Source organism: Carassius auratus, chromosome 35 (assembly GCF_003368295.1).
Source record: "Carassius auratus strain Wakin chromosome 35, ASM336829v1, whole genome shotgun sequence".
Lineage (NCBI taxonomy): Eukaryota > Metazoa > Chordata > Actinopteri > Cypriniformes > Cyprinidae > Carassius > Carassius auratus.
Genome location: NC_039277.1, coordinates 13801370 through 13827014, shown reverse-complemented (window position 1 = coordinate 13827014; position 25645 = coordinate 13801370). Strand labels below are relative to the sequence as shown.

The following is a 25645-nucleotide window of genomic DNA, read 5'->3' as shown; positions in this document are numbered from 1 at the left end:
AAGCCCCAAAACGGTTCGAAATTGTGTTCGTTTGTGGGAGGCAGCATGCAAACAGCAGTTCTCCCCCAGCTCACATGCTGCAGTCAAGGATAAAACAGCATGATTTCCCCCTCCACTGAACATGCACAATAAATGCATAATACACAAATGATTTATTAAGATATCCTTTTATCGAGGACCATTCTCTTCATCAGGGCCAGCTCTGGTCTTTTGCTGGTGAGGCATCTCCCTGCTGCTGTTTTATAGATTACATTGATCCAAACTTCATTTATGCCAAGAACCACTGCTGCAGTGAAGCTTTTGCACTGCTGTTCATCTGAATCTATGCGAGTCAAGGTCTACATGCTGACTCTCTATGAGGGAGATGCCAGATCTGCACCAAGATGCACAAGTACATTTGCTGTTGTGGAGGGAATACCGAATACCTTAAAACTGTCTAATTTCTGCAAACTATAATGGAAACTGGATCCCTTTAGGGGGGATACTTAATTGGTTGTATATTTATTCTATACATATTTAAATCATTAATATTATTTTATTTATATAATTATTACTATTATTTATTTTTTATTAAAACACCTTTATTCTTCAAAGTAGTAGAAATCCAAAAATTTTGCCACCATGCTGGAACATTCCATTTTTCTTTTTAAAGCTACAGATTTTTTTTTCCTTTAACACACACACACATAGTGGTGGAAATGGCTCGAATTCATTTACTCTAGCTATAATGCTATAATAACCTAATGTTATACTCTGTAATGTTATTATAATCTATAATAGCATTAAGCTGATTTCATAACCTTCTTGGATATCAAGACAGTAACCTTGCAATTCTGGCCAAATTAAATTGTGTGTGAGTTTGCACGTTATAATGTAAGCATCATTATGTATAAAAAAAAAAAAAAAAAAAAAGCAAGCCAACAAACAAACAAACAAAAAGATTGATTAGGGAAATAAAAGAATGATAAAAAAAAAACAATTTGAATGATTAGTAATTGTCTCTAATTGACCCAATTAGCTAAGCCATCCATAAAAAATATAGATATTATTTAGTGTTTTGCATAGATTGTATATTATCTTTAATAGTTTACAGTTTGCATAAACATTTACATTTAGTTTTTAAAAGGTAACATTACATTCTTCATAACTTGATGCTTACACACATATTTTAGGAGCTCTTATGCTCCTATACTTAAAAAAATAAAAAATAGGAGCACCTTCTGATCAATGACAGAAATTAACCTTACCATTATGAGGCAATATTTGACTCCTTAAAGTGATTTGCAAGGGGGATTTCTTTTACCTTTCTAATGCCATCTGTTTTCTAACTTTATTTAATGTATACTATCTTTTGTGTCAAAAAATGTATATTTATAAACTTTTATCAAACATTTTAATTGAACAATAAATGTAATTAAAATAATACAATAAAATCAAGACAAATAAGTTACCAGTCAAATGAAATAGGCATCAACAATACATCTTTGCACTAGAAAATGGCACAGAACAACACATTTTACTTTTTAGTACATCAAGATGTTTCAATGCAATGATGTTAAATATGTTGATAGAAACATATAGTATGCCTATAAGCTATATGTTTAATGCACTAAAGGCTGAATGCACATATGGTGGAAAGTAGCCTACATTCCCATGCATCAAAATATGTTATTTGTCAAACTGTATATTTCTATAGGAATCGTAAAGACAATTGTGCGCTTCAGTTTTTATCCAGAAGATTAAAGCGGTGACATCAGAAGCGTTGACAAAGGCATCTTTCCATTGGTTTAGTGCAAACGTGATGACATGAAAGGGAGTTGGAGCTCCAAGTATAAAACTCCAGCAGGCGCACAAACCCACGCAGCGCGCGGACTGAAGGACTGCATCACTGCTGCTCTTCTGCCGAGAATCCACCCTTCATCACCATACTCATCATCCAGCATGAGTGAGGTGAGCTTTCCTCATATACTATAACCTTCGGTGCACGATGCATCACTCTACTCTACTGTAACGATCTCATGGGGTTTCCCTAGGAGGAAATTCTCTTTCAGTTTTGGGGAGACCTGAAAATGCATCATTAAGACAATTCCTTGAACTTGCATTGATTGCAGTCAGACATTCCCCCGTTTGCTGAGTTTGAGGGCATATTTTCTACACTAGGCTACAACCGCAAATAATCGTTTAAATAACTGAAACGGCATCCATTTATAAAAACAACATGTTTAGTAAAGCTTAGAAGAGCACGACGGATTGGGACTATAGTTCTGTTGCATCTGCGCGCGCAGGCAGATTGTGGAATCAGCATTATCCACGTTATGATGATTAATGATGCAACAAATGACAGCTGTCAGTTGAGACTGGTATGACACGGTCATGGTTTCTTGATGATATGGCAAGTAAATTTGCTCTCATGATTTTTTTTAAATCTAGTATTTTGATGCACCAAATGTTTTTCAAATTAAGTTGATACTGTTTGCATGAAATATATGCATTGCTATATATTTATAATTAGTTGTAATTCTTGGAGTTTATACTTACGATGCACATGGAGCCAGCACAGATAGTTTAACGTTTTTACGCATGTTTCGCCTAGCTGTGTGGTCTGTTTTACTGGCAGATCTTTTTTAGGATTTATCTTTTAATTATGGCTGAATTAAAAACATTTGGGTCATAAACGTAAACACAGCCGTTTAGTAAATTCATTTTAATAAATTGAATTATTTCGAATTGGTTTACAGAGTAGATCATTACGATTCGTTGACAAAACGAACTGATTCGAACTAAGCTGTTCTCGAATCAACAACGCACTCGTTCGTTAAAACCGAGAAATGTTTGTTGTGGACATGTCCAACTAGTAATGGTCAAGGTTAACCCCACAATAAAATCATTAAACCGAGTCTCTTTTGATTAGGCTATTATTCCCATAATTCCCCTTATTTATACTATACCCACTGACGATGATCCTTCACGAAAGTCACTTATACTCTGCTTATACTCATTGAACTGACAGGGAAAAAACAGCAACGTTGACCGCGCGCGTCTGGTCTTTGTTAGTGAGCGCGCGCGTGCGTGCATAGTGCGCGCCGACCTACTGCTACAGCAAATGACGTGGAGACGCTTCTCTCACAGCAGGAGCAGGGAATGTAGGAATGCGATATAAATGATAATGTAATGTTGGTCTCGTTTAAAAACATGCCTGAACGTAGTATTTGCTAAGAGAGCGTAATAAGGCATGTGGTGCACTGCACATCTTCGGCCTTAACTGGCCCATCAAGCATGTCTGCCAGTTAAATGAACAGAGGAAGCACATGGATTCCAGAAATTATGGAAAGAGCATCATAAGCAGGTAACTCCTCCATGCACGTGAGTGGAGTATGGACTTCATACAGCACTCTGGAAGTGTATGCAAACCAGGAATATTTCTGGAATTACAGAGATGAAAGTGAAAAAAGTGGAAGAAAGTGAATGGATGGGAACAAGGGAAAACACAGGCGGGCAGAATCCTATCAGTGTAAAGATGCTGTTTATGGTCATTATAACAGTATAACCTCTTAACTATAAAAAAAAAAAAAAACTAATATCTTATTCTTACAGGAATAGTTCACCTGAAAATTAAAATTCAACCATTATTTCCTCACCTTCATGATGCTCCAAGCCTTTCCTTTGTGCAAGGATTTTTGTTTTGTTTTTTAAGGTAATAAAACTGGTTAAGATGATCAGGTTTGCATTTTAGAGTGCTGTCAATCGGTATAAAAAAATAAAATAAATAATCTAAAATATTTTCAACTAATTGCAGTTTTCTGTAATAAATTGCGATTAATCGCACTATTAAAATTTGCAAATACATTTGCAGATAGAATCTTGAAATTGACATGAAAACAGCTTCTTAATAAATACATTTCTGGGGATAAAATAAGTAAATATATCCATTCTTCATTACAGTAATACTTGTGTCAAATTTGTAATATTAGAAATGCAATAATTTAACTATTTTTTCTAATTTAACAATGCACATTTACTGACTCGGTTTGGGGCTTGATAGTCCCTGTGTAAAGGTAGAAACAAAGTAATAAAGCTTTTAAATAACATGAGGGTGAGTAAAAAAATTTGACCTCAAAACAAAACAGCTTTCCTGTTTACAAGAGTCCATCTGAATTTGAGGGGAGTGTCAGCATTAGAATTTGATATGTTTTGGAGTGTAATCTCTTATGACTGAAATAGGCTCTCTGGCATATTTACCTGATTATGTATCCGAGTCATTGTTTAAACAAGGATTTAATATGCAGTGAAAGTACACCACACAGACTGATGAGATCAGACAGAGAGATCAGGATCAGCGGTGACCTCCACTGATGTTTGTATGGATTGATTGGTCTTTCGGACATTTGAGAGTGGAGAATTCACTTTTTCTCCTTTGTCTTCACATTACTCCCAGAAAATCTGTATCGGTAAGCAAATCTGTATATAAAGCTACAGAATGAGCGCATGGTACTAAATCAAAAAGGTCAATATTTGGAGGGCAGACCAGAGACTGAACTGCTGTCCGAGATTTTAAGCGGATTTGTAGATGATTTAGCAAATTACTACATTACTGGGGTTTGGGCGGGTCTGACCCCCCTAAAAGAAGTCTTGATCCCCCCTGGGGATGGGGATGGGTGAACATGATGCAGGATGACTCAATGCGTGATGAAGCCTAGAATGCAGTTATATGAGCCTTAAGTTCAAGATATGAGGGCAAAAAATGGCAGTGGTTTAGCAGTATCACATGACTCGAGCAAGAGAGCTTTTTCCCCGAATATCTGTAAGATTGCAAATGTGATATTGATTTTATACAACAGTTTAATAAACAATACTTTCATATTGTGTTACATTTTAAACCCAATATTGTGTGTTTTTGTGCAATTTCGCCAATGAAAATATTACCTATAAAGCCCTACCAAAGTTCTGTGTCTCTGATCAGCACAGTGGTGTTTCATGACTGAATGAATCAATGGTATTGAACGAATCGATTTAATGTTAATCAATTAATCGATTGAAATTATGTTTTCTCATTGTGTGCTCTCAAAGTTAATATATATATATATATATATATATATATATATATATATATATATATATATATATATATATATATATATATATATATACATTTCTTAAGTATGGTTGATTGTAGGAGCTATAGTTGCGTAGAATAAATTTATTTATAAAAAATATTTATTATTTTTTTTTTTAATTTATATTTTTGTTTTTTGCATTGCATTGCATTTATGATTGTTTCTGGTTAGATTTTACAATGTGACCCTTTAGTGAGAGTTTAAAGTTGAAGGGGTTGCGCTAGCAGTAGAGTTACTCCAGGGCTCAAATAATGTCACAACACTTTTTGCAAAATGAGGGTTACCATCCGCAGAATAACTTGGTTACACTCATAAACTTAACCAATGTGCTTGGTCTATCTGGAGCTCCATCTGAACTGAGCAGCTCCATGTGCTGTGAGGAATGCAGCTATGAACTTGATGGAGATCAAAAGCAACTTATGACCCTCGAGGTGCAAACACTGGATGTAATCAGGCCTGACAATTGATTTTTATACATTATGGCCCAGCGCTTCTGCATCTTCCACACGGATAAAGAGGAAATGCACGCATGGGGGAACCAGACCGCACACGCATAAACAACGACCCTCCAAACGCACTGCATATAGCGGTCTGGGGCACACGGTTCTTTTCCTCATGCTTGTTTATGTCTTTATCTTCCTCTCGCTGCATTAAACATCTGACGGCGTGGCACTAGATCCCGCATTGCATGAGAGCAGATTTACTGTTTATTTTAGGCTTGAGAGCAGACTCTCAGCAACTCAGCACTGCACTTGTTTCCCTGATGTATCAGCAGTGTGTACACAGTATCGAACCGCCTGTCAGAACCTGGAGCCGTTATCGGCAGAAAGGGATTTGTGCCGCTCGCTCCTTAGAAGAGGTCTTGCAATGTTGAAATAGTGGCATCAGAAAGGATGGTTGGCTGACTGTGTCCGTCTCACCTTTCTGAACCCCAAGTCTGCAGATTAAAGGCGTCTGTAAGTGAATTACATCCTCCCTTGGAGAACAGTGATGGACAAATTTGGCCATACAGCATTTCTGAGTTAGATGAAGATGCGAAGACAAAACCAGTTCTTAATCAAACCGCCCACAAGACTACTCAATCACCAGAAGGGCTGTAAAATTTACTAGTTAACTACTTTTTGCTTCCAAATGATGGAGCAAATGGCTGAAATCTATTTAAAAATAACATATTTATTATACATACAATATTTAAATATTAGAAGCAAAATTGAAAGATATTGACCCTGTGAAAACTGACAAATGAAATAATAGTGTTTAACTGTTTATTGAGCCTTCATACAAAATATAAAAAACAGAGATATAAAAAAACTTTGCATATGTGTTTTGTTTAGTATCATATTTATGGCCAATATTCTCAAAAAAGGGAAAAAACACCTAATTTTTATTCAGAGGCCCAAACTCAACAAAAATGTGCAATTTGGTGTAGTTGTTGATGTTCATATGGCCAAAAGGTAAGACGAAATTGTTATAGGTTTTAATGTAAATCAGTGAGATCTTTAGCAAACTTAAACTAAATTTACCGTTACATTTTTTGTTACTTCATTTATAAAAGAAAAGAAATGCAGCATTTCTAATTTAGTTTAACTGAATGTACTAAAATAACAAAAACTTAAATAAAATGTGTAAGACTATATAGTCATGTATAACAAAAACGAAAACTAAAAAACCTTAAATAAAAAAATCTATCTTGTATAATGTCAGTTTTTCTTTCCCTAGATTGTATGTTTCATGCTTAAACAAGGGTACGTTGCAAAAGAAAATACTTTATGACGTGTACTTGGCTTTAGGGCTGTTACATGATAGGCTGTATAAATATCTCCAAACATGTCAAATTGTACAGCGTCAGATGTGATCCGTTCTGCTTTAAAACTCATGAACTCTATCTCTATCTCTGCACCAGCTTCCTAATGTCTGATGCATCACCTGCATCCGCTCTGTGATGAATTACGTCCACTGTAATGTGTCTGCTGTTTATCACAGTCACGTTTGTGATTCACCATCCCCTCAAACCATAATCATTCTGACAACACACACAGATTCTGCTCGGATCTTCCGTAATCCGTCTGAATTGCCAGAGAGAGTCCGACTGCAGCTCACCGGTTGAGCAGTAATCTCTGCAGCCGCTCTGAAAGGGAAATGTCACTAAACAGGGTAGGAAGAGGGATGAATGAATGAAAGAAGTCATTTTAGGGCAAGAGGAGGATTAGATGTGGATAGAGAGAGAAAACAGACCATTAAAGAGCCAATGAAGATGGTTTTACCCAACACTTCTAATGTCTGGCTCAAGTTTAAAGCTGCACTTCAGTGAATCGCACTCCAGTTTCTACACATCGTTCACTGCTTGAGGAGTGGATATCAGTAGAAGCTAATAGAATTTGGTTGTTTGGAATTTATGTACATATATATATATATATATATATATATATATATATATATATATATATATCTCTTTTTAAAATACTTATTAACAATACTTTAGGGTTTCCAGGGTGGTAGAATCTTCCTGCTTACAGAAGTGCACTGAGCAGTCAGCTGCATAAAGGGTGGCCATGGGGGATGGCGTTTCACATGTCAGGGCAGAAGGAAATACCCCTGCAGTGGTGTCCTCCTCTTATGCGGGGAAAGGGAGGCGCCTGAAGGCAGGCTGCTGCCACCACTAATGTCGCTAAATATTTGATGAGGAGTCCATGCACTCGTCGTCATTAGTCTTGCTTGGATTATCTCAGCAGGAAAAAAAAATTCCATTATCGCAAAATATACGTACAAGATGGTGGAAATGAAGTAAGCCTATGAAACTGGATGTACATGCAACGAGATGGCCAATAAAAGCAACTGCCAATCATTTGTGCTTATTTCCTCAAGTGTGATTAGCTATTCAGTCTTTCTCTGTTTTCCCAGTGTTTTCTTCCTGATTTTGTGTTTGTGTTCTGTTTCCCCCATTTTAATGTTTATTCATTAGGCTTGTTGAACAATAAAACCGAGGCGCAGCATTCTGGAACAGTGTGTTACTTCAGCGCTAGTGAGATTCCTGGAGATAATATTGTAAATCACACAAACTCTTCTGCATTGTGAGGCATATTGTTTTAGTTGAGTCATAAATAGTGCTCAGAAGACACCAGAGTGAAACACACAGATATATGTGTTCATATCTATATGCAAATTTGCTCCGGCTCAAAAATAACTGACCTTTTAGAATGTTAGCCAATGAATTGCTATGAAAACTGATTTATGGGCATCTAGTCAAAATATGAGGAATATATAGTGATGTAAGCGATAAAACAGTGTGAAATATCACTTAGCTTTACATTCACCTAGAAGGCACCCTAGCAACCAGAGCTGGGTAGATTACTCACAAATTTCATTAAAGAAAACATGATGAACACTGTACTTAATAATGTAATCTAGGTTACACATTTTAGGTAATGTAATCAGACTACGTTTTAGATTACTTTTTTTTAAAAATCAAACTTGTTTTAAATGTACTATTAAATATTCATATTTTAAAAGCAAAGGAAAATAATATATCAACGTCATAAAATGCATTAAACATTACATTACACCAGGGTTTCTGGTGTAACCCTGGTGTAAGAACTGCAGTAGGCTTGTGAGTGGATAAAAAAGCTAATAATAATAATAAAAAAAACACTTGAACGCTAAAAATACAAATATTTTCTTTGTTTACCTGTATGTCAGTGAGACCATATAAACGAAAAAAAAATTCATTCAAAATATGAACTTCCTCAAAGATATTTTAAGTAAATATTTTATTTTAAGAGGTTTGGCTGACAAAAAATGTTTGTGAATCCCTGCATTAGTAAACATGTAAACAACCATGATATTACATGCCCAAAGTCTTTCAGGTTTGAAATATTTGTATCCAGACTACCAGAACCAACAGATTTTACAGCAATACATCACCAGTGTATAGTAACTTGCTTAATTGCCTAATTGTTTGATAGATGCTTTTTTCTATCAAATTCAGAAGCATGATATGCAAATTTCTTTACAAGACATTTGAAAATATAGTCAAAGCTAAATTACATGAAACTGCAGGAAAATGTAAAAGAAAAAGAAAATAATGAGAGAGAATCATGATGAATAATTTACTGCCATTGTGTGAATAGTATGTAATCATATAATCCATAAAAAGTAACTGTAATTTGATTATTTGCATTTTAAATTGCAATCAATTTTTTGCAATCTGATTACGTAATCCAGATTACATGTAATCAATTACTACTTTATTAGGGATGCTCAGGATCAGTATCGGCTCCGATACTGGCTTTTTCTGCATTTCTCAGTTGTTATTTTTCATTAAAATGAAGTTGTCTATATGTAGTAGATTGTGTTAAACACAGAAAAGAGTGACGATCAGGTCAACACAGAGAAGTATAGAAATTCTACATTGATGTAAAAAAAAAAAACTGTGCTTGTATCGGATTGGATCGTTATCGATATCGGCAGATACTCAGAATGTTTGGTATCAGATCGTATTGATTCTGAAAAAATTATATCGCTGCATCCCTATACTATACCCAGCACTGTTAGCAACCACCTAGAAACATGCCCAACAACCAATCTTAACATCTTAGCAACTGCATACCAATATGCTAAAACGCTCAGAATACCTTAACAATCCAATAGCAACATTTTACCAACCACATTGGCGTCATTTAAAATCAGTTTATCTTCAGAAAAAAATAACGCTAAATAAATCTATTTTCTATTATAATTTTGAATATAATAGTATAAGTTTTAGTTTTAAAATCTATGAATATTAATTTATATAATAATATATTTGTATTTTTTATTAATGTCTAATAATTACTTTATAACTAAAATGAATTCAAATATAACTTTATTTTAATTTGTAATAAAAATATTTTATTTTAATTTTTAATTAATTTTATTCTTAGCTAATTCTACCTGTTTAATTAGTAGCAGTCAGCCATTAGCAAATGCAACTAGCAAAAACTCTTTTATTATGAAGCAATAACTCTTTGACTACATTTGATTATGCATATTGTTAAATACAAGATGTTCCTTATTTAACCATTGGCAACTAGTGACTAGCAAAAACTTCACATTCATTAAAGATTTGACTGTGTTTAATATGAATGCTATGGAATACAAAAAGTTTCTCTGCCAAAAATAAGTTGCGATTCGTTCCAGCAGGGAGATCTGCTCGGAGATAATCATTTATGGAATCATCAGCATGTGGTTTCACACATTCATCAGTTCAGTATTTACGTCCTGCAGTGTTTTTTGGTGGCGAGGCGCTCAAATAAAAGCCACCGTTTGAGTTCCCATCCTCCAGCATGTTTCCTACATTCAGTCGAGCATCTGTTAGCCTTCAAATATGACGCATCGGATCCGAGTTTTTTTTTTTTTCTGCTTTAGCCATCTGTGTCCTGGTTGTGTTTGTTTCTCCCTTAAATTCTTAATAGATGTTGAGAACAGAGTGAATGCCTTTCCAAGATCTCATCCTGCCAAATGAATCTAAAATAGCTCTCCAAATGGCTTCAAATAATAAAAAAAGAAGATTACAGTATTTTTTTTGTAAATTCCTCACAAGATTTTGGGAGAGGTGTAAAAAAGTTTGCTTTTTTTGAGTGTGAATCTTTAGTGGAGGGTGTTTGATTAGCATTTTTATAGACACAAATATCAGCTGCATGATTTGTTCCCACTGTTGGTGGAAAATAGCTGTTTTAGAAACCACAAGAGTGTCCATAAATCTCCTTTGAGGAGGAAGCTGTCAGAGTTTGGTTCAGTGATCGTCTGTAAATGGGGTTTAAAATGCATTTCTATTAATTAGTGAATCCAGCTGTCAGAGCGAGTGGAAATAAATGGGGTTCTTCATTAGCGTCGCAGCAGTGTATGTTCAAACTGCGAGGAACAGGATGCTGTCGCGGCGTCGGGTGGCAGTGCCAAGGGCTGCTCTGAAGGGCACTGGTGTGCTGAGCTCAGAGCATCTCTGTGGCATCAAGTTCAATTCACTGCAAAGCCTGGTTCTGTCGTGCATTTGCAGAATCTAGTGAGGCTGGGATGCTTTGCGAGTCATGCTTGGCATGAGATTTCTTTTCCACCTATGGCAAAAGGGTTCTTATTCATGTTTTTATATGCTGTGATTCTCATCCACTGCAGCCCTTTGGGTCTGAGTGTGTTTGTCCACTGAGAAGCAGCAAACATCCTGTTCTCTTAAAATTTTTATTGCCCCTTGATGTACACATGGGTTTCATTGCCAATCCTTGCTTCACTGCAGCTAATGAAGTTTATGATTACAATCATCGTTTTCATCATTGTTCATAATGAACACACAATATGGGGGAGGCATATGGCAGTAGAGAGAGAGAGGGTGAAAACGGTTCATCCAAACGGATCCTCTCTGCTCGCCACTTTCAAATCGAGCCGGTGTTTATGCATTAACTAATTATTTCCTGCAGTCATTGTCTCATTAATGTGATTTTGTGTCCCTGCTTTTCTTTCGGATAACTAAGATTGTCGTTTATTTTGTTGGACTGCAGAGGTGAACGTGGCAGTGCCAGCTAACAGGTAAAAAAAAAAAAAAAAAAAAAAAAAAACACTATGAACAAATGTTCTTCCAGTAACGTTAACCGAAAGTTATCTCTTTAATAATATTCTCAAAACGCTGGCACAAAATATATGTATATTTTTAAACTTGCTTGAAAATTAGAAAGGTTGCTTTGGCAGCTTACTGAAACACCAATAAAAAAAAGGTTAAGTACTAAAATTAAAGCTAAATATTTAAGAAAAACTAAAACTATATCACATAACAAAACTTTGATAAAAAATTTAGATAAAAAAGTCTATAATAAAAAATATTAATACATAATTTAATAGATTAAATAATACTAAAATAACACTGAGCATAACTTTGACTTACAGAACTCTGTAACTAAAGTAAATCCTCGCCTACACAGAAAATAATTGAGAGTGAAATGACTTGCCTTAAAGTGGCTATGCTTAAATCTTATTAGCTAAATAAATTCGATAAAATCTCTCTCTTGCCCTTGTCTGACCACAATCAGACTCACATCTTTACATGCCACACCACTGACTGACACTTCACTCCAATTAATGCATTTGTTTAATTAATGCATGTGCCTCCCCGGAGCTCAATGTAATAATCCTAGTTTAATGGCATTAGCTCTGAGTCTGTGTGGTTTCAGACTGTCAGGACGGAGGGATGATATTGATGCTGATATCTCCCTCGGCTCCTCACTCCAGAGTTTCCTCACATAAACAGGATTAGAAACAGGAGAGCGTTCCTCTGCAGTGAGGAGAATTCCCTCATTTCACCCTTTTCCAAGCAGAAACTGAAGCTGGGCGGGTGTCTCAATGTGGGTTTATACCTACTGCGCGGTTTGAAATTCGTTTGAATACGTGCTTTTGTTGGAGAAGAATAAAATGCCGTGACATACATTAATTCATCCTGACCTTTGCATCACAGTAATTGGCAAGAGAAATGGGCTCTCTTCCATGCAAATGTATGTTTTGGTCTGACCATGCCCAATGAGTCACATGACGCTTCGTTCTGATTGGCTGGGATTGTGCCACTTTTGCGCGGTGATTTGTTGTGGACAGTTTGCATGGGGAATAATTCCCCTGCTGGCAGATGCTGTGACCACATCATGTGGATCCAAAAAACATCTTTCTCCAATGAATTAAAACAATTTTCCAAATATCTTTTATTTACAACTTGGAGAATTTATTTTATTTATTTTTATTTTATTTTCTACAGTGCATTCATGCAGAACCTGATTTTACCAAGTGAGACATGTTCCTGGGACAACATCTTTGTTGACCCTGGAACAAAATTGTGATTAACCAATCAGATTTGAAGAACAAGTTTATAGATTTAGTGAAGTTTATGCTTAAAATCACTGTTTGGTGCTTGTACATCAGTGTCATTCATCTATCATTTCCTCTGATTTTAGGGATTACTCGTGGTTAAGGTTAGGTTTAGTTGTAGGGATATGGTCAAGAATATATTTTTGGAGTAAAATGTTGTTCCAGGGTCAACAAAATATGTTGACCTAGGAACACATCTAACTCAGCAAAATCAGGACATGCGTGCATTCATGTTTTTAAATAAAAAAATAATTTACTGCACAAGTATCAACTTAAGTATAAACTTAAAATTAGGGGAAATGAACATGCACAATTAAATATTAAAATACAATTAAATATATTTGTTCCATAATTTAAGTTTATGCAGGTATTGAACTAAACCAACACTGAACTCACTTGAATTAAATGATGACACTACTGTCTTGTTAGAGCTGCTTTACAGCAGAATTCTGTCTCAGATTTGAAGACGTTTCATCATTGATTCTGTTATTTTCCTGTTTAATATTGTGCAGCTTCTTTGAACCAGGCACTGTATATAAAGGTGACTTGACTTGACTGATTGGGAATTTGGGCTCACATTTTTGCATCTATTTAATTTCTCAAGCTTTTATCACTAAATGTAGCACCAAGTGCTTGTACGTTCAACTGTCTATGCTGTATGGCATTTCAAATGACTGTAATTTATGCAGCAGCGCCCTTCACCATCCCCATAACAGCCACAAAACTATTCACTACATCATCCAGCAGGATGACTTCTTTGCATCAGCTCCTTAATGCAAAGCAATAACCGAGCAGTTTATATCAGAAGCTATAGGCAACGTGAAGCATTGGCAGATTTTCCACTGCCAAACATTCTTATGCAAATTCCAAACGTTTATCAGAGCCTGTAAGACAAAGATAGAACTGAACGCAAGAGGATTGATTGAGGTAGAAGGAGACTAATATGATTAAATTGTGCCAGTGTGTGTGTATGTGTGTGTGTGGAATAATCCTTCTGCATATAATGACACGCTTTCCACTGTAACCAGATCTATACAGAATGCCATCAGCAGAAAACGAGCGGCACACACACACAAACACACACACACACACACACACACACACACACACACACACACACACACATGCCAAGGAAGATTGCTTTAGCGTCAGAGCATCAAAGCTCTTCTGAAGTGTTTGAAATTCATTGTACACACTGAGTTATTAATTCAGGATATGAAGCACTAAATTGTGATCAGCTAATGAGACAGAAAACTGACATCTTCAGTGCCTGTTTCATCATTCTTTGGCTATGGGATTTCTTCTGAATATATCCACAGACATTAATTTATGTTCTATTTTTGTTTGTTTACAGAGACAAGAATCCGGGTCAGCTGGAAATATCAAACCCTCAGGTGGACAAGGTATAATTCAGTACTCTACACTGGAATTGTGCATTTTGTTATCTGGATAAAATCATTTGCAAGTTTGCATTTCTCTCTCTTTCTCTCTTATGCAGTGTAAACAATATTTGTAGAAAATGCTATATGATTTTATGTTTGAAGGTAAGTGTGAATTAGTAAAGAGACATGGTCATTTAATCAAGTGTGCAATAGATCTATTGCAGGAATAGATCTCACAAAAAATGAAATCATGTAATGGTTACAGTAACAGTTCATCATCATCATGTTTTAAACTGACAAATTTCTAAGTAATGTTGGAAACACTAATGCTTTTAATGGATTAACTTAAGAGCAAATTGACATTTACTTAAGATTTGTTTCAGTAATTATTTTCATTTTTTAACATTCAAAATACAACTGTTCATTGTTAGTATATGTTAGCTCAGGTCTTTTAAACTGTTTTTTTTTCATAATTTACTGTAAAACATTTAAAGTGACTTTATTTATTTATTTTTTAATTGAAGATCACAGCAGCTTTTCTGTGAGGAACATAATAAAAATTTTCTTGCTATTCTCAAAAAATGCAAATATATGAGTTCAATATCTTTTTTAACTTTTAAAAGTCACATAACTTCAGAGCAACAATAAAGGAAGTAAATGATGACAGAATGGCTGATTTTTGAATAGTCCTTTGATTTCGCTCTTTAAAATGAAGGTTTCAAAAGGGAGTTTTCATAACGATGATATAGAAGAACCACTTTTGGTTCCCCAAAAAACCTTTCAGTGAATAGTTCTTAAAGTAACCATTTTTTTTCTTAGTGTGAAGAACATTTTAATGATCTAACAAACCTTTTGTGCAATGGAAAGTTCATAGATGTTAAATGTTCTTAATTAATCATCAATGCCACTAAAGAAACTTAATTTTTAAGACTGTGTATCATTTCATGTCATATAGCTACTGCAAAGCACAAGTCAGAGGTGTCCAAACCTGTTACTGGAAAGACACTGGCTGTGTCCGAAATCACCCCCTAAACTCTTAAATAGGGCACTATTTGAGGGGACAGACATTTTTAGTGGATGTTCTCAAATGCACTCATTTATTCCAACAAAGCACCACAAAAAAAACGAGTGTACAAATGGTGCACACTCAATGGCTAGAGAATACCCATAATGCACTGTGAGAGTCACACGTCGAATGAATTCCCACATCTAGCCATAAAATGGCGCCCACAGTGGAATAATCAACCCATTCATATTACAAAGTCATCCATGCAACATAAAGAACACCGGTATAAATGTAGGGAATAGTGAATGAGGGTATAGGGGGCAATTTCGGACATAGCCACTATCCTAACTCCAACCCCAAATCTTCAGATTGACTAGAAACTTCCAGAAAAGTGTGTTACAGCTAATTGGAGCCAAACTCTGCAGGATGTTGCCCCTCCAGGAGCAGGATTGGACACCCCTGGTATAAGTAAAGGTCGAACCTGATCAGCCATAAAAAGTATAGTCAAGCCTAACTGCAGAACTGCAACAGAAATGCAGTGCATGATATCGATCCAATACACAATGTGTCGTTCCCACAGATCCGTCCAAGAAGGACGTCCCAGCTGAGGACATTGACATTGACATGGGTGCCCCAGAGACGGAGAAGGCTGCCGTTGCCATCCAATCACAGTTCAGAAAGTTCCAGAAGAAGAAGCAGGCGGTGAAATCATAATCATGCCCCTGCAGGGTGTCCCTGGCCCCACGCGGGCCAAAGGAACCAATAGGACAGGGAGTTGCATGTCAGATACACTGTACTGTTCTTGGGTGGGGGGGTCATGGGTTGATTGGGGATGAGGGTGGGGGCAGATGAAAAGTGAAAAGGCAATTTACCTTCAGCTATCATCTGTTAGGAATACAATGTGATATTTTGGTTTCCCCCAGTACATAGATTTTTTTGAATACAGTACTTTCCTTTTAAAATACTTTTGTTATTTTTTGATAAATATGAACAGGCTTGTCTTATTAACATCAAGGTGTTTGAATATATATCCATCTTAAAGTGTAAATCATCTTGTGACAGTATTTCCTCTGTTTAAGATCAGAAACCAGGGGGATTTATTGCCAAATGATCAAGAATGTTGCTCAAGGTAAACATCCTGTATGGCATCTGAAACTAAGATCATGAAGATTCACACAGACTTATTTTAATATTTTACCTTGACTGATATTGTGTTTGTGGTTTATCATTATCATCTTATCCAAGTCAATGTTTTTTTTTTTTTTGTCATCAAATGGCATATTGTAATACTCCCGTCACCAAATAATTGGAAATAATCATATGTGAACTCAATAAATATTGGTATGACCTCAATGACTGATTGATTATTTCACTGTATTTTTAATACCATCTGTTTTCCTTCCAACAATGGTTGTCCAAAACCTCAGAAATATAAAGAAGTTGTATGCAACACAGGCAATGTCTTATGGTAACCCTCATTCCCTGAAGGAACTGAGACATCACGTCATTGACCGAGGTATTGGAATATCGCTTCGATTGACCAATCTACTTCGAGTGTAAACTAAACGAGCCAATGCACATTGGCATGCAATTATTGCATCCATCTGCAGCTGATCACAACGTGAGTATAAGAGGGCAGCAGGTGCAATGCATACCAAGTTTTCACTGAGGAGCTGAGCTGGTCAAGTCAAGTCAAGTGACAATTATTCATATAGTGCTTTAAACAAAAAAGATTGTGTCAAAGCAACTGAACAAATTAATTTTTAATTATAGGTGTAGGCCAGGGGCTCGCAACAAGAATTCCCATTCACCATTGTCGAAGCACTACCCACTCAGTGAGATTTGATAAACCTACACGTTCCACTCTAATATATTTCAGCCTAGTTATTTTCAACTCTGTTTCGCCACATTCTAGGGTTGTCATTATGCAGAAAAACACTTATACAACGCTGATACTGCAGAGTACTGCCATCATATTTCAAAATTGTCACTTTATTGTAACATAGTGAAACCAGTATTGAAACATCAATAATGTAACTTATTTGTAACATTTAAAATTTCATTTTAGTGCAGTATTCATTGTTACTTTGTCATTGCAACATTTTAGTGCACCATTCATTAACATCTGCAGTTTGACGCATACCTATGCAAACGCACTATTGTATGTAGAGATGGCCTTCTAAATTTGTCAGAATGTGTATACATGCAAAATATTTACACACACACACATATATATGTATATATAATTTTTATTATATTTTTTTCAACGTGACAACTACACGTTGTACACATGGCGTCATGTAACAGTGTAGTATTCTACTCCTTTGGAATAATGCCTACTTTTTAAAATTAGTAGGCAGTGTATAGTATTCATCAAGTTAGCACCAAGTTAATGTTTTTTATATAGAAAACTGGATTAAAAGTGCAAAATAATTTCCAAAATGCTATGCTAATGCTAATGTTTACAATGGGTGCTTCTCAAACGAAAGAATGCAGACTTGTAAGGCTGCCACATGCTAAAGCTCCGTCTAAAGACGTCTCAATTTGAAGGATCCTTAGTAGGCTGTCCTCGTTTCGCATCCTTCATTCAGCCTGTTCACGATTCCAGTTCACAAAAACTTACTAGACCATCTCATTCTAGTTTTAATGCTGAGAAGAACTCTAGCCCTGAAGCCTCAAAAGGACTAGATTTGTAACATTTGAACTTTAATTTTAGTGCAGTATTCACTGTTACTTTGTCATTGCAACATTTTAGTGCACCATTCACTAAGAACTGCAATTGGACGCATACCTAAATTCACAGTGGACACTATTGTTGCCATTAACATGTTTACTCATTCTATTACCACATTCAACAAAGCAAAATAATTGAGAATTCATATATCATTACTAGACACCTTAAAGATCAAAAACATTTGTCATATGTTCATGTTAACACTGTCCTATGCTTTTGTTTTGAAAGTGAAAGTGGTGTGACACAGCCAAGTATGGTGACCCATACTCGGAATTCGTGCTCTGCATTTAATCCATCCAAAGTGCACACACACTGCAGCGAACACACACCCGGAGCAGTGGGCAGCCATTTATGCTTGGCTTTGAAAGATACAGAAATATCTTTTTCAACATAAGATTCTACTTCCTGTCATTTGGTTGTCTCCTTAAAATTCACTGGTGCATTAGATTAAAAGCCAATCTAAAACTAGCGTCCTCAGGCGGTGCCTCCATTCAAAATGCTATCCGTTAAGTCATCGATTGGGCAGTGAGGCAGCTGCTTCGGTTTCGGACACAGCCATTGTGATGAATTCATTCTGGATCCAAGTCTTGGTTTATTGATCTGTGAAAGTGATTCAATTAATTACGCTAATGAATTTACACTCATTTAAAATAGAGCGAGAGAATGAGAAGACAAGCCCATCTCATCAACAGCATGCTGACCACTATAATCTAATAAAACTATGCTGAAAATGGACTGTTTCGTGGTGTCATATCAGTATGTGTAGCAAATGCAGAGCTCTGTGAGTCAGGTTGTTTCAAAGAATCTCCCTCATGGGTCTAATTACAGTAGTTTTTCTGTTCAGAACCACATGCTGCGGTCTGACAGGTTCATTAGGTTTCAGCTGGGAGGGGGTGTTACACTCTGATGTACGCAGTAAAGGAAAGGAAACACAGAGGCATTCAAACTGATCCAAAAGCTATTGCACACGGAGAAAAAAACATTGACATGAAACGTGTATTAATCTGTATAGCTCACAACCAAACTAAAATACACACTGAAAATAATGTGAGCAGTCAAACAGCCTGTGAATGTGAAACCCGATCAGTTCCACAAACATAAGCATTACTATACCTGAATACCCAAGGCAAAGAACTTGACTTGATCTTCCATTTCCAGTGAGGCTAATGAACAGGAAGTAGATATCAGCCTTGATTTGAACTCATTTTTCATGCATGTTCAAGCATACTACTCTTACTTTTTCACTATACAGTAAATATGTTGTAGGCACTATGCAAATGTTTTGTATGTAGAGATGGCCTACTAAATTTGTCAAAATGTGCAGAATAGAGAACTTTCCTCATGGAATATTGCATCCCATAATCATATGCAATATGAGCTTTTCCATTTTGAATGTTGCTGACATTTTAGTTAATCAGTTTTTCAAAAGTAAAAAATGCAATGCTAATGCTAATGCTAATGTTTACTATGGGTGCTTCTCAAACGGAAGGATGAAGACTTGTAAGGCTGCCACATGATAAAGCTCCGTCTAAAGACATCTCAATTTGAAGGCTCCTTAGTTGGCTTTCTTCGTTTCGTAACCTTCATTCAGCCTGTTCACGATTCCAGTTCACAAAAAAATTATTATCTGAAAATGGATTGACACTGAGCTTCTTCGATTTTATTATATTATGCAATGTTATGTAATTCTTCAAATTATAATTTTAATAGTATTGTTTATGCCATGACTGCAGAGTTGGAAAAATGTATGACGTAGCCATGCACACTTACTAGACCATCTCATTCTAGTTAATGCTGAGAAGAACTCTAGCCCTGAAGCCTCAAAAAGACTAGACTAAAGAGAAGCGCTTATTTTTCTAATGCATAATAGTTGCATGATTCACATGCTGTTTAACATTTTCACACTTTTTAATAAAACTGCAGTATACTACGCAGTATGCCAATACTCAGTTGAGATCACAGCCAAATTGTTCTCAAGCCGATGCAATGAAGATTAACCAAACAGAATGAGAGGAGCTCAGCCAGGTTCTTTCATTCAGACGCCATCAGTGTTGTGTTGCTGACAGCTGTGTGTTTTTCCTAGGCAGATCAGAATTCAGCACATTGCAGCTTTATTTCTGGTGGTGGATATTAACAGCTGAGCGAGACCGTCTATAAATATGTCCCAGCGACGCTTAATTTGTTGCACACTTCAGACAAAGATGAAGAATATAGCTGTCACAATGACTGACGTGTTCCCCCGTTACCCACCGGGCTGACATAACATAGCACTATAAAACACATTTCTGTCCAAGTGCTCCAGGAAGAGTGTCTGTCCCCGGCTCTTCACTGAAAGCTTCTCAATCAATACAGATGATCTGAGAGTTGCTCACACTCTTTGAAGGCCACACAGGAATTCGCTCACCAAACGACTGACTGGTCGAGAGGGGCTCAGCAAAATTATAATAGTCCACAAAAGATGAAAACAACATTAATTGTTTTTCTGCCAACTAACTTCAGGTGAAGTATGCACTCCATTAAAGGAGCGAATTAGCATTTGTGAGTCATAGGTTCCTTTGGGAATTTCCTGTGGTGGTATAACTTTTGCTGAAGAATAAAAGGCAAGTTTCTTTAGGTAACGTTAACCACCAGTCTGATTTTACCTTTAAATCCAAAATTGCTATTGTAAAAAATCTACAGGAAACAGGGAACCATAGTTCCCTATCTGTCGGTCACTACGAGTTATGTCGACCGACAAATGGGGTCTCACTTGGGAGGCCAATCATCTCTGATTTTAAGAGAAAACGCCAATGAAATTGGCAAGTGGATTAACACACCTGAGCCACTCCCCGTGCCAGCGGGTATAAATAGGGCGACAGGTGCATCCACTCATTAGATTTTTGCTTCGGAGCCGAGTGGTTGTATGAAAGCCGTTATACTCCACAAAGCCATTCATCTGCTGTGTCGGGAAGCTGTTCTGGTTGGCGGTACGGCGCAAACAGCGGTGTCCCTTTCAGCGATTCCCCTGGGCGCTTCAACTAAGAGAGCAGATTTCCTAAAAGAGCAAATCGCGGACGATTCGCGTCTTTTTCAAGACGCCGTTTCGTCCGCGTCCTTCTGGATGCGGTCGTTTCCTGTTCTCTGACAACGGCCACGTTCGCTCTCTTCCGTGTCTGGGCATTCAGCACGCTGAAGGCGCGTTCGTGGATGGTTCATGCACGCACTGCGTGTATGACCATGGCAACGCTGTGATCGCGTCTCCTCTTTCTTAAAGGGAAGGGAGCAGACCCCTCTGTCACTTCCTGTTCTGGTTTCTCTGTCTCGAGCAGAGGACCGCCGGCTAGTGCTCTGGGAGATTTGAAGGTGACCGTGAGAGCTTCTCCGCCGGGCCACGCCCCACGGACCTCTTACCCCTTCCGCAGTGTTTGTCCTGTGCAGCTGCTGGGTGATTTTGCTGGGCTGTCTTATGGCAGTCCCAGCGGGTCATTCAGTTTGCCGCCGGAGATCAGATGTCGATTGCAGCATCGGGGGATGGGTTATCGACCTCTGTGGATGAAGATTCGGCGGGGCTGCCCCCCTCGGGTGTTGTCGCCACTGCCGAATTGGACCCAGAGTCGACAGCCGTGCTTGCCCGGGCAGCTGTGAGCATCAGGATGGAGGTGAATGCACCGCCAGCCCTGAGTGCTCATGGCTGTTTGATTGGTTCCCGGTGTGGAGCGCGACTCACAACCGCGTTTTACTCTGGTTCCTTTCTTCCCGGATGTGCATGGGGAAGTGATGTAGTCGTGGATGGCCCATTTTACGGCCGGAAGCAGCTCATTTCGTTCCTCCGTCCTCACTACCCTCGATGGCGAGGCAGCTAGGGGTGTGTTGACATTCCCCAGCAGGAGAGTGCGATTGCGGTGCACTTGTGTCCGCAAAACGCCGCCACTGGGAGGGATAGTCCGCGCCCCTCACCCAAGGCCTGTAAGCTGTCGGCCGCGCTCGCTACCAAGGCTTACAGTGCTGCGGGCCAAGCTGTCTCTGCTTTGCATGCCATGGCTATCCTGCAAACCCAACAAGCCAAGGCTTTAACAAATGCACGAGGGTAGGTCCAACCCGAGGTTGATGCAGGAGCTGCGCATGGCGACTGACCTCCCCCTTCTGGGTGACGGAAGTCACAACGCAGTCCCTCGGGTAAGCGATGTCCACTCTGGTGGTCCAGTAGTGCCGTTTCAGGTTCAGCCTGGTCTGTATGAGAGACATTGACAAAGTGCATTTTCTCGATGCTCCCATGTCCCAGGCTGTCCTGTGTGGCGACGCTGTCAGGGGCTGTGCCCAGTAGTTCCTGACAGAACAACAGCAGACTGAGGCCATACAGCACATCTTGCCACGACGTGATCCTCTGGTTGCCACCATTCCGTCGCAGGCAGTGCCTCAGCCTGCTCGTCGCCGAGGGCGCCCCCCTGCGTCCTCCACACCAGCTCTGCCCCGTGCTGAGAGTTCTTCGAGGCCGGCGCGTCGAGCCCCGCGCAGGAGAGCGGCGCCCCCCGTGTCACTCCCGGCTGCAAAGTCCTCGAGGAAGTCGACTAAGCGGCCCTGACACGGGCAACTCGGAGATGCGGAGAACTGCTCTTCAGGAGATGGCGGAGAGAGCGCCACTCCCTCCCCCGGAGGAGGGCCGGGTGGAGAATCTTCTGGTTCTGTTCCGCCGCTGGTCGAACTGCCAGTGGCACCCACATTTTCATTGGAAGAGCAATTTCTCCTTCCTCCGAGTTGCAAGGCTTGTGGGCTGACAATGAGCGACGCACAGCTTCCTCATTCTCACCCACGACGCCCCCTTTCGCCAGCGGCCAAGAGGTCGCGGTTCGGAGACGCAACGCCTCTCCACGCGTCTCTGGCCAGTTCCTCCGGGAACACGGGGAGTGTGGTTGCGATGACCCAGGACGCAGTGCCTTCTGGGCCTTCCGGCACGACTCCCCATCGCTGCACCACTGCGGGTATGTCGACTGTCCCCTTGGTGCCACTTGTACGATATCTGGGAGCGTGGCTTGCGCTGCCCAACCCGTCACGCTGGCTCATCCGGACGGTTCGACTCGGCTATGCGATTCAGTTCGCCCGGCGACCCCCCCCAAGTTCAATGGCATGCTCGAGACTTCGGTGGCAGTCCAGGACGCCCCTGTCTCTTGAGGAGATTGCTGTCCTCCTGGCGAAGGATGCAATCGAGCCGGTCCCTCCAGCCGAGATGAGGACGGGGCTTTACTGCCCTTACTTCATCGTGCCCAAGAAAAGCGGTGGCCTTCGACCTATCCTGGTTCTGCGAGTCTTGAATCGGGCCCTACACAAGCTTCCGTTCAGGATGTTGACGCAGAAACGCGTTATCAAATGCGTCCAGCCCCAGGACTGGTTTGCAGCGATCGACCTGAAAGACGCGTACTTTCATGTCTCTATCCTCCCTCGTCACAGACCGTTCCTGCGCTTTGCTTCCGAGGGTCAGGCATGGCAGTACAAGGTCCTCCCCTTCGGGCTCTCCCTGTCCCCCCGTGTCTTCATGAAGGTCGCGGAGGGCGCCCTTGCCCCACTTTGGGAAGTGGGCATCAGGATCCTCAACTATCTCGACGACTGGCTCATTATGGCCCGGTCCCGAGAAGAGTTGTGCGATCACAGGGACTTCGTGCTTCGGCACCTCAGTCAGTTGGGGCTTCAGGTCAACCGGGAGAAGAGCAAGCTCTCCCCTGTGCAGAGAATCTCTTATCTCGGTATGGAGTTAGACTCGGTGAGTATGATGGCACGTCTCACCAGCGAGCGTGCCCACTCAGTGCTGAACTGCCTGAGTTCCTTCAGAGGCAGGACAGTGGTACCGCTGAAACACTTTCAGAGGCTCCTGGGGCATATGGCATCCGCAGCCGCAGTCACGCCGCTCGGGTTGCTTCATATGAGACCACTTCAGCACTAGTTACACTCCCGAGTCCCGAGATGGGCATGGCGCCGCGGTACACATCGTGTCACCATCACACTGATGTGTCGCCGCCTATTCAGTCCTTGGTCGGACCTTGCTTTTCTACGGGCCGGCGTGCCCTTAGAACAAGTGTCCCGGCACGTTGTTGTCACAACAGATGCCTCCAACTCGGGCTGGGGCGCGACATGCAACGGGCAGGCAGCTTCAGGGTCCTGGACAGGACCTCGACTGCTGTGGCACATCAACTGCCTGGAGTTGCTGGCAGTGCATCTAGCTTTGCGACGGTTTCGTCCGCTAGTGCTGGACAAGCACATGTTGGTCCGCACGGACAACACTGCGGCTGTTTCGTACATCAACCGACAGGGCGGTTTACGATCACGTCGCATGTCTCAACTCACCCGTCATCTCCTCCTCTGGAGTCAGACGTGGCTCAAGTCGCTGCGTGCTGTCCACATCCCGGGGGAGCTCAATCGTGCAGCCAGCGTGCTCTCACGACAGCTCACTTTCCCCGGGGAATGGCGACTCCATCCCCAGACGGTCCAGCTGATCTGGAGTCGATTCGGGGAAGCCCAGGTAGACCTGTTTGCTTCCCACGAGTCCTCCCACTGCCAGCTGTACTATTCCCTGTCCCAGGCCCCCCTGGGCACAGATGCACTGGCACACAGCTGGCCTCTGGCTTTACGCAAGTATGCGTTCCCCCAGTGAGCCTGCTCGCACAGACACTGTGCAAGGTCAGGGAGGACGAGGAACAGGTCCTGTTGGTTGCGCCTTACTGGCCCACCCGGACCTGGTTTTCGGAACTCATGCTCCTCGTGACAGCCCCTCCCTGGCGCATCCCCCTGAGGAGAGACCTTCTCTCTCAGGGGCCTGGCACCATTTGGCACCCGCGCCCAGATCTCTGGAACCTCCATGTGTGGCTTCTAGACGGGACGCGGCAGACCTAAGTGATCTGCCCCCAGCGGTGGTAGACACTATCACTCAGGCTAGAGCCCCTTCTACGAGGCAGGCCTATGCTCTGAAGTGGAGTCTGTTCACGAATTGGTGTTCTTCTCACTGGGAAGACCCCCGGAGATGCCCGGTCAGAGTCGTGCTTTCTTTCCTGCAAGGTAGGCTGGAGCGTGGGCTGTCACCCTCCACCGTGAAGGTGTATGTGGCTGCCATTGCAGCACATCACGATGCAGTGGACGGCCGGTCCCTGGGGAGGCATGACCTGATCGTTAGGTTCCTGAGGGGTGCCAGAAGGTTACATCCTCCTAGGACACCCCTGATTCCCTCCTGGGACCTCTCTATTGCCCTGGCGGGACTTCAGAGGGGTCCCTTTGAGCCGCTGGATTTGGTTGAGCTGAAGTTCCTGTCTCTCAAGACAGCGCTCCTGATCGCGCTCACTTCCATCAAGAGGGTCGGGGACCTCCAAGCATTTTCGGTAAGTGAAGAGTGCCTTGTGTTCGGGCCGGCCTACTCTCACGTTGTCCTGAGACCCCGGCCTGGATACGTGCCCAAGGTTCCCACCACTCCCTTCCGAGACCAGGTGGTGAACCTGCAAGCGCTGCCCCTGGAGGAGGCAGATCCAGCCTTGTCGTTGCTGTGTCCCGTAAGAGCACTTCGCATATACGTGGA

The 25645-nt window shown here is 40.4% G+C and overlaps 1 protein-coding gene across 1 annotated transcript; it reads left to right on the top strand.

Moving 5' to 3' along the window:
- The first annotated feature begins 1752 nt into the window (after nucleotides 1–1752).
- Nucleotides 1753–16730, top strand: LOC113054511 (calmodulin regulator protein PCP4-like). The gene is made up of 3 exons (XM_026220118.1): nucleotides 1753–1950; nucleotides 14344–14392; nucleotides 15958–16730. The coding sequence occupies exons 1-3, from the start codon at nucleotides 1807–1809 to the stop codon at nucleotides 16089–16091; spliced, it is 327 nt and encodes a 108-aa protein (XP_026075903.1). The 5' UTR covers nucleotides 1753–1806; the 3' UTR covers nucleotides 16092–16730.
- The last annotated feature ends 8915 nt before the right edge of the window (nucleotides 16731–25645 follow it).